Genomic DNA, 10,359 nt, shown 5'->3' with positions numbered 1-10,359 from the left:
GTCTATTTTCTGTTTAATGCAAAACACTTTGGGCTACATCAGGAGTTAATGGAAGAACGTGAGGCAGGCTCATGGAGATCAGCCTGTTTCTGTAGGACTTGAGAGAGACCCACTGAGATGTTTGTGTTCCCCATTTACAGCAGTGCCCATGCCACACAATTAAAGAGAAGCCTTCAGAACTTGGATTTAGAGAGGACCTGAGAGCACGTGGGCCCTGGTAGCATGCCTCCGCAGGCTGTTTTCCTGAACTGTCAACTTAAATACACACCTTCAGCAAGATTTATAGGAGGCCCCAGAACTTCCTGTGGTCCTGTTAGGATCTTCCTTAATGAGCTTTCACACACACTCAAATCAGGGATCACTTAGAATGGCACTTGTTCCTAAGTAGGGCCACCATAAGATAATGACCCCATCCTCAAAGTTACAGCTGACATAGTTTTGCCAAGAAGGGTGTGACTGGATCTGATAATCTACCTTTCCCTAAGAAATTATCGGAGCTACAATTCTATTTTCTTCAGTCACCACAAGTCCCAACTCATAAGCTCTGGATTGTTAGCTGATTGCCAATCCCTTGTCCATACCCCAAACCCTTTCACTGTCCTCAACATTAACAACAAAAAACCTATATTCTCAATTTACCTGCATTTTTCTTTCATCTTCTCAATATAACAGCTATTTACGTTCTTACTGTCACGTATGTGTATGTATTTACTTTAATTTCTTTCTCTCCTTTCTGTTTCCCCACTTTAGTGTATAGGATGCATTAGTTCTCTTTATCCTCAATCTTTAGTCCATGCGTTTTAGAATATCAAGCAAAATTATAAAATTATATAATTTTAATAATTATATTACAATTATATATTATTATAATTATAAATTATAAAATTATAATAGAACTAGAAGAGGAATGGATACCACACATAAGACTTTTGACTTGAAGCCAGTCCAAGAACTAACAAAACCTTTGGGTTGTCTCCTTTAGGGGTAACGACTGCTTCTTGTGTTGGTTGTACAGGATACAGTTGCATAAGTTAGGTAAAAAAAAAAAAATTTTTTTCGAAGTGCAAATAGGATATTTTTGGATATTGAACAGCCAAAGTGGTAGGCTCCAGTAGTTACAAGGGAGAGCTTTTTATCCTTCATTTTCTATTTTTGAGGAATTTTTCCCTTTTCTGTGTTAAGAATCCTTCCCCGTGTGCATCTTGGTCGGGACCACCTACTACTGAAGATGAAGGGACCAGATACCCCCTCTCTTCCACCTCCGGGCTTAAGGGTCTGGGCCTGTGATCAGGTCAGCAAATCATATCACAGATCTGGAGTTTTGTTTTTTTTCCTCTTTTTTAAATTTTTATTTTAAAAGAAACTTTAGATTACATAAATGTTACATAAAAAAATAGGAGATTCCCATATACCTCACCATCTCCCCCTCCCACACTTTTCCCCATTCATTACCTCTTTCATTAGTGTGGGACATTTGTTATAATTGATGAACACATATTAAAGCATTGCTACTTACCACAGTCTATAGTTTACATTATGGTTCATACTTTGCACTGCTATTTTCCCTTATGTTAGGCCCCTAAATTTATTCTGGAATCTCTGTGATTCCAAACAATCTAGCTTGAAGAAATGTTCATAGGCTTTGAGTCTCAAAGAGGCTTACTCCATCAGGAGGAGCAGGGAAGATTTCCAGGATGGCAGCGAAGACTTTCCAGGAACACTAATGAGAGGACCATGGCAACAATGTTGCAGAACTCGAGGGAAAGAAGGTGATGGTGCTGGTGGCAAAGCCAAAGCAAGAGTTCAAATCAGACCCTGCAGTAGTGCGCCTTGGCTGTTCCCTGCCGCCGACCTCCCTTGGTACCAAGCCTGTTCTCCAGCCTCCCCATTAACCCAGTGGGCTACTCCATTGCCTTCCAATAAATATCCTTTTTTGTTTGTTTTAGTTAGGCAGTGTCAGTTCTTGCTGCTTGCAGTTAAGAACACAAATGATGCATCCACTAAATTAACATAGCCATCCACGATGAATAACTCCAGGGGGCAAAACTGCTACAAAATATGTAAATGGTATTCCCAGAATTATGTAGTATGGTAGCCACAAACTAATCTATATGACAGCAAGAACTGTTTATTAATGTGTGTCTAAAGCACATAACACAGAATAAGAAGATAAAAAATATTTAATAATTACATGTTTGGACAACAAAAATAATGATGCTATAATCACAGCATGGGCTTTCTAGTTGCCCCGGTCTTGCATATAACTCCTCTCTGCCACTTATTAGCTGAATAATCCTGGACGGGTTGCTTAGCAACTGGAAACATGGGGCCAATAATGGTTTAATTACTCTTCTCTTGAAAAAAAAAGTTACTCTTCTCCCGTATTTCCTTTTCTAGGTCTAAAAAATGGAGACAATTATACCTACTTCACTGGCGGTTGTGAGGACTTAAAAGTAAAATCACATATCGCAGGGCTTGATACATAGAAGACATTTGAGAATTACCAATTTCTTTTCCAATGTTGATAGAAAAATCATTTTGGTTTGTGTGGACACAGCTTTTTACTAAAGGGAGACTCTCTTTAGCTGGTACAGCTCCGTGGCACCTTGAAGCAATATGACCTTAGAATACTTGTCCCAGTGCCTCTGGCTTCCACGCCTGCAATGCTCATACCATCACTTGCCACATGGGTGAATCCACTGTAAAGAAAAGGGACATGTTGGGTATGCATCTAAGAAAAGGACAAAAGTTTAAGTAGTAAAAGGCTTGACGTGAAAGTAGAGCTCAACCTCCCATATGTTCTCCCATATACTCCATCCCATCCTCTACCACTTCCACCTCTTGTTTACTCTGGGCCTTTGATTTGAGCACCTAAATTCATTTGTAACAAATTAGCAAATACTACCACATTCTTGAGTGGGAACATGAGTACTGGGCCCTCTTGAGAAGTTGCTGAAATCAATATACCAGCTTTTCTAGATATTGTTCCTGATACAGGAGATGGGGTACCTAATCCAATCTGGGCAAGTCAGAGTCATTTCCCCAGATTTTAGAATGAACCTAGCAGTTTCTAATCAATCTCATTGCTTTCTTGAATGAGAAAGATATAAACTAAAGAGCTGATGGGGGGCAGTCATTATCCACCATGTTACAATCCTGCTCTATGGCATGGGAGGAAAATAAAGCAGGTATGCACAAACAAAACAATACAAACTCCCTCCCCCCAAAAACAAACAAACAAACAAACAAAACAAAACCAAGAGAAGACTTCTGGAGTTTCATACAGAACCCTGGTTTCTGGCTATAGATTATTCCTATAATCCTGCTGCTTTGGCTTTTCATGATATGACCTCCCATGCTGACTTCTGAGTTTCTTTAAATTGCAAATGAAGTTATATTTAGCCTAAAAATTAAGATCAAGAATGGAATGCGGCAGTTTCCAGAACCTTTAGGAAAAATGCAGCGTTGGCTTGTCTAAGTAGAGGTTGAGGAGGGTGTGGTAAGACTGCTGCTTCCTGATGTGTGTAGAAGGGTATAATTCAAGCTCATGATCAATTCAGGGGTCCTGATTAAAGCACACTTGGATGGCCAAAATCTGAATACAATCCAACGATGGACAACCAGGTGGAGACCTCAGGAAATCTCTCTACCTGGCTGTCTCGGCAACATCAAGAGCAGGAGTTTGCATGCACATATCTCTCCACAGAAGAGAAAGGACTTTCTTGCCACTTGGAGGGGAAAAAAATTACTATTGACAGAGTCAGGAGTCCTAAAAATGCCTCCCAGACAGTGAGGAGTGGGAGTATCCATCTCTATCCATTTGAGGGGCTTAGGCTTTTCAAACGCGGGTTCAGCAGAACATAGCCACGATACCTCTCCCACGTGTAGAGAAGCGTAAGTCCAAATGTGTAAGGATGTTAACGAGCAAAACCACTCCACCTCAGGGCTTACAAATGTGGACTGAGGAAAGTATGACCCTCCAGCACTTTGACTTGGCCTCATTTTCAAAAAAACTTAATGAAGAATTGTTTGTTAATGAAGAATTTGGATGAAGAAATTGTTGACACAAAAGCACCGATTTAGCCATTACACTGTTTAGAAAGTTAAGACAGGGTTAAAAACATTGACAGAGGAGAGTGAACAGTTCCTAAAACATACCATTTTTTATACACCATGTACCATAAAATTTTCTGTTGAATCTCTACTTAATTCTTATTTTATCATAAAGTTGAGTTTATACATTAAAGAGAACAAAGATTTTTCCTGTATTAATTAGAAGTCTGCTTTAATAATTATCTTCAACTAATGACTTAAAATTTAGAGATTAGGTAGGTCAGTTACAGAAATCTATAATTTTTTAAGTATTTGGATTTGAATGTTGCATTTTTCATATAAGATTTTAAAGTATGCTTATCGTAGCAGGTTGAATTTGTTCCACTCCTTGTGACAAATAATTGATAACTGTTATTTCAGTGATTTTGCTATAAGAAACCCAAATAGAATAAAAAAAAATCTGTGGGGTCTCTTACTAAGATATCCAAGTGTCTGAGAGCCTTTTCCTCTTTGTAGAATGTATCCTGGCAAATAAAAAAGTTAGTGATTACAAAATACTAATTTTAAAACACAGTTAACCCTATTTTAAATGATGGACTATAGTTAATGGCACAATTATAAAATGTGCTTTCATGAATTGGAACAAATGTACTACACTAATGCAAGGTGTTAACAATAGGCTAGTATATGAGAACTCTGTTATGCATATTTTTTTTTCTATAAACCTGACTTCTTTAAACTAAATAGTTTAAAAAACTCCACAATGTAAAATCTCACTCTTTTGGACCTTTACAATCTTGACCTCATTGATTTTCACAAGCATGCTGTTAGTCTGATTAAATCAAATCATAACTTTGCCAAAAGTATGGATTAGAGAGGAAGGGTTAAAGTTAACAACCAGCTTCAGTCAGGCTGGAGGTCAGACTCCAACCCTGGCTTGACTGTGTGATTAACCTTGGGCAAAATATTCAGATCTCTAGGCCTCTGTTTCCACCTATAAAATGTGGATGGTACCAACTTCATGAGGTGTTTTGGACATCGCAGGAGATGATACATAACATACAATTAAAGCTAGCAAGAGAAGAGGAACCCGAATCCGAGCAGTGACTGGCCTAAAGATACCAGTTAGTTAGGGGCAGGGTAAGCTTAGGACCTCAAGTACTTCCACATCGTTTACAATGATAGACTCAAAAAATAAATAAATAAAGGAATCAGAAGCAATTACCTGGCCCATCTGTGGGATCCCCCAAGCAAGTGATAGCAACTCTTGAGGACTGGAAATTTATTTCCCTTATTCCACACATACACTCTCAAAGAGAGGTCAACGGAAGAGGTGATAACTTGGCTTGAGCCCTTAAAATAAAAAAGTCAAGTGAAGGTCTGGCTGTGGATCCCCAGAAAGCAGAGAAATACAGTGGTAAGGGAGGCATCACTCACCACCCACATGGACGTGATGGGCCTCTGGTGGTCCTTAAAGGCTGCCAGCTGGAGGCCATGTATGGTGAAGAGAACCAGCTCTGACCCGGAGACCAGGAGCACCACTTGAGACCCATGGCCTTTCATGAGGTGGGGAGGAGCCATGGTGCCCGGCAAAGGGAAACTTGCAATCTGTTGTACTTTTTGAAATAAAAACACACAGGTGAGGTGACGTTATCAACATGGCAAAGTGAGACATCCCCTGAAAAAACCACAGAGATTCAGTGAATAAACGGGCAAATCCTATTTGCTTAGACCTCTGGAGGACAGTAAAGATTGGAAAAGAAAGTCACAAATGCTGAATCATAGAAAAAGAAAAATTATCAGGTAGGAAATCTGTGCCCTGGACCTGCGAGACCACTACCCCTCCCTCCGTGAGTGAGGGAAGCAGATTGGAAGTAGACTGGAAGTCGCTCAGGGGCAGCAGCCCAGATCCCTGTACCTCCCACCAGGGAAACAGACTATCGAGACAGTCACAGCAGTGAGTTAGAACTCCATGCATATCCAGGCACATGGCCCCAGGTCCACAGAGACCCAGGGCACGACACAAGCCACTGAAGAATGCCCCCAGAGAAGGGGGAAAAGGAGAGAGAGACCATGGTAAAACTGCGGCTGGAAAGTGCTGTGCTTACTCAATCCAGTTTATGTTGACTGGATTGAACACATAACACAAAACACAAAATGGACTTCTCTGGAGTGACCCACCTTTCTGGATTGACCCCATCTGGCTACTCTAATGGGGAAGAAAACAGATGCAAAAAAGCCTCACAGAGAAAAAAAGGGGGAGGGGACAAACTGAAATGCTATAAGACAGAAGAGGTCCAGAACTGAAATGGGTAAGGAAAATGGGGCAGTGAGTGAGGCAGAGAATTTAGACAAATCATAGGAGCTGGAGAGAAAAGTCTGCACAAAAACAAAAATAACATCAAGAGTTCCAGAGAAGGAACAGAGGAAAGTCAGCTTTCTCCTGGAGGTAAAACAACTACATTAAAAGGAAAATCTTAAAAATTATACTTCATATCCAGGGCAAGAATCAGATGCAGAAAAGTTGAAAAAGTCTGAACAGTAAACACACACTACTCTAAAGGTCTAGAATAAGCATCAAAGAAAAGGATTAACTCAAAGCCAATAAAAAAATAAAACCCTAGGCAAAAGGGAGAAACTGCCCTTCAGAGTTAACTCATCAGATTATCAGATGCCCAGGCATCAGCAAAAAATTTACAAGCCATATTAAGAAATAGGAACATATGCTCAGTCAAGGGAACAAATTAAAACCTCAGAGGAGATGCAGAATTTAGAACAACTAATCAAAGAAGTTCAAACAAATCTCCTAAATCAATTAAGGAGATGAAAGAAAAACATGGATAGAGAGATAAAGGATATTAAGAAGACAATATGTGTAAAGAAGAATGTGAAAGTATAAAAAGAAATATAACAGAAAATATGGGAATGAAAGGTATAATAATAAGAGATTAAAAATACATTAAAGGGAGCGGATGTGGCTCAAGAGATGGGTGCCCACCTCCCACATGGGAAGTCCCAGGTTCAGTTCCCGGTGCCTCCTGAGGAAACAAAAACAACAAGCAAGACAAATGATAAAACCAACTCAGGGAAGCCAATGTGGCTTGGTGGTTGAGTGCTGGCTTCCCACATACAAGGTCCCAGGTTCAATCTCCAGCCCCTAGGACCTCAAAAAAAAAAAAAAAGTTAGATAGCATTAAAAAAAAAAATTAGAGGTATACAACAGCAGATTTGAACCGACAGAAGAAGACAGGACAATGGAAATCTTATGGAAAAAAGAAATGATCAAAAAAAGAATGGAAAAAATTGAGCAGGGTCTCAGGGACTTGAATGACATCACAAAACATACAAATATACATATCATGGAAGGCCCAGAAGGAAAAGAGAAGGAAATTATTTGAGAACACAATGGCCCAAAATTTCCGAACTCTTATGAAAGACATAAATATTCATGTCCGGAGAGCACAATATACTAAAAACAGAACAAATCCTGATAGACCAACTTAGAGATACATGCTAATCAGAATGTCAAATGCCAAAGATAAAGGGAGATTCTGAAGGTAGAGAGAAAAGTGATTCATTACATACAAGGGAGCTGCAAATAAGATTGCTTTTTCCTCATCAGAAACCATGGAGCTCAGAAGGCAGTGGTATGATATATTTAAGGTAGCAAAAGATAAAAACTGCCAGTCAAAACTATTTATCCAGCAAAACTGTCCCACAAAAATGATGAGTTTAAAATATCTACAGATAAACAGAAACTGAGAGTTCATTAACAAGAATTACTAATTTTCTACTCTTTAATTTCTGTAAGAATCAGAATACAAACTGAACAAGAAAAGGGCATATTCACTAATAATGGGAATGCAAAATATAAAGTGTTAAGGTGGGACAAAAATAATATAAAAAGGGGGAAACAGAGGGTGTATTAGTCAGCCAAAGGGATGCTGATGCAAAATACCAGAAATGGGTTGGTTTTTATAAAGGGTATTTATTTGGGGTAGCAGCTTACAGATACCAGGCCATAAAGCATAAGTTACTTCCCTCACCGAAGTCTATATTCACATGCTGAAGCAAGATGGCTGCCAATGAATGCAAGGGTTCAGGCTTCCTGGGTTCCTCCCTTCCAGGGTCTTGCTTCTCTCTGGGTTCAAGGTTCCTTCCTTCCCAGGCTTGCTTCTTCCTGGGTTCAGGGTTCCTCCCTTCCTGGGGCTGGATTCTCTTTCTCTGTGAGCTTACTTCCCAGCGCTCCCTTAAGGCTTCAGCATCAAACTCCAACATCAAAACTCCAACATCAAACACCCTCGCATCAAAAGCTCTAACTCTGTCCTTTGCCATGCCCTAATGACATGGCCCAATCAAAGCCTTAATCATAACTCAATCATTCCCAGTAATAGACCAGATTACAAACATCTACTTTTGGAATTCATAACTATATCAAACTGCTACAGAGGGATGTAAGCACAGAGAACATGTATGTTATTAAAGCAAAATTGGTATCTTTTCAAATTAGCAGGTTACAGATGTAGATAGTATAATCTAATCCTCAGGCTAACTATGAAGAAATTATACAGAAGCCGAGGAAAGGATCAGTGAAATACATTACAAAAGATCGACTATACAAAAAAGGATGTTGCAATAAAGGAAAAAAGAGACAAAAATAGATATCACATATAAAAACCAAAGGACAAAATGGCTGATAAAAGTACTGCCTTTACAACACTGAAGGGTAATGGATTAAACTCCCCAATCAGAATGGATAAAAAAGCATAATCCAACTACACATTGTTTACAAGACTGTCACATAGACTCAAGACACAAACAGGTTGAAAGTGAAAGGAATGAAAAAGATATTCCATGCAAACAGTACCACAAAAGAGCTGGGTTAGCTATATTAATATCAGACTACATATATTTTAAGTCAAAAGCTGTTATAAGAGACAAAGAAGGACACTACATATTAATAAAAAAGGTAATCCACCAAGAAAAACTAACAATCATAAATAAATATGCACCAAACCACAGTGCCCAAAATATATGAGACAAAGACTGGCAAAATTGAAGGTTGAAATAGACAACTCTATAATAGCAACTGGAGACTTCAGTACACCACTTTCAAAAATAGATATAACACAAATCCAAGAAAAAATTCCATTGACAATGGCAATAAAAAGACTCAAATATTTAGGAACTAATTTAACCAGAAATGTAAAGGATCTGTATTCAGAAAAATATAAAACACTGCTACAGGAAACCAAAGAATATCTAAACCAATGGAAGGACATTTTGTGTTCATGGATTAGAAGACTAAACCTAGTGAAGATGTCAATTCCACCCCAAATGATTTACAGATTCAATAAGTTACCAATCAAAATTCCAACAGCCTACTTTACAGAAATAGAAAAACAATTACCAAATTTATTTGGATGGGAAAGAGGTCCCAAATAACCAAAAAAACATCCTAAAAAAGAAAAACGAAGTTAAAGGACTCACACTTTCTGAACTTGAAGTGTATTATAAAGCTACAGTAGTCAAAACAGCAAGACATTAGCATAAAGATAGACACAGTGATCAATGGAAGCAAATTGAGAGTTCAGAAATACACCCTCACCTCTATGGTCAACTGATTTTTGATAAGCCTACCACATCCACTTTTCTGGGACAGATTAGTCTCTTCAACAAATGGTGCTGGAAGAACTGAATATCCATAAATAAAAGAATGAAATAGGACCCCTATCTCACTCCCTATACAAGAATCAAATCAAAGTGGACCATAAAACACCCAGAAGATAATATAGGGATTATCTACAAGACTTGTAGTAGGTGAGGGTCTCTTAAACTTTACACCCAAAGCACAAGCAACAAAAGAGAAAAATAGATAAATGGTACCTCCTCAAAATTAAATACTTCTGCACCTCAAAGGACTTTGTGAAGATGCTAAAAAGGCAGCCTACTCAACGGTAGAAAATATTTGAAAATCACTTCTGACAAAGGTCTAATATCCATGATATATAAAGAGATCCTACAACTCAACAATAAAAAGCCAAATCACCCAATTTAAAAATGCAAAAGATCTGAAGACATTTTTCAAAAAGAAAAAACACAAATTGTAAAAAATCCATGAAAAAATTATCAACATCCCTGGTTTTTAGGGAAATACAGGTCAAAACTACAATGAGATATCATTTCAAACATATTAGAATGGCCGCTATTAGCAAAACAAAAAACTTTAAGTGTTGGAGAGTATGTGGAGATAGGAATGATTATTCAGTTTGTGGGAATGTAGAATGGCAAGTCACTGTAGAAGAC

General features: G+C 38.4%; 1 protein-coding gene across 4 annotated transcripts in view; it reads right to left on the bottom strand.

Moving 5' to 3' along the window:
- Window positions 1–1,319: 1,319 nt before the first annotated feature.
- CDK20 (cyclin dependent kinase 20) overlaps window positions 1,320–10,359 on the bottom strand; it is a 68,953-nt gene continuing 59,913 nt past the window's right edge. For 2 of the 4 annotated variants that reach the window (XM_058301446.2, XM_058301447.2), the window contains exons 14-17: window positions 5,491–5,669; window positions 5,279–5,406; window positions 4,530–4,577; window positions 2,163–2,699 (exon numbers count right to left, since the gene is read on the bottom strand). In XM_058301446.2, coding sequence (XP_058157429.1) covers window positions 2,582–2,699; window positions 4,530–4,577; window positions 5,279–5,406; window positions 5,491–5,669 — 473 coding nt within the window. In that variant the 3' untranslated portion in view covers window positions 2,163–2,581. Of the gene's footprint in view, window positions 1,779–2,162; window positions 2,700–4,529; window positions 4,578–5,278; window positions 5,407–5,490; window positions 5,670–10,359 lie in introns of those variants that run through there. The other 2 variants (XR_009186729.2, XM_071216585.1) reach the window with 2 other exon arrangements.

The sequence above is a fragment of the Dasypus novemcinctus genome, chromosome 8 (assembly GCF_030445035.2).
Source record: "Dasypus novemcinctus isolate mDasNov1 chromosome 8, mDasNov1.1.hap2, whole genome shotgun sequence".
NCBI lineage: Eukaryota > Metazoa > Chordata > Mammalia > Cingulata > Dasypodidae > Dasypus > Dasypus novemcinctus.
The sequence above is the reverse complement of the archived record's forward strand: the minus strand, read 5'-3'. Positions and strand labels throughout refer to the sequence as shown.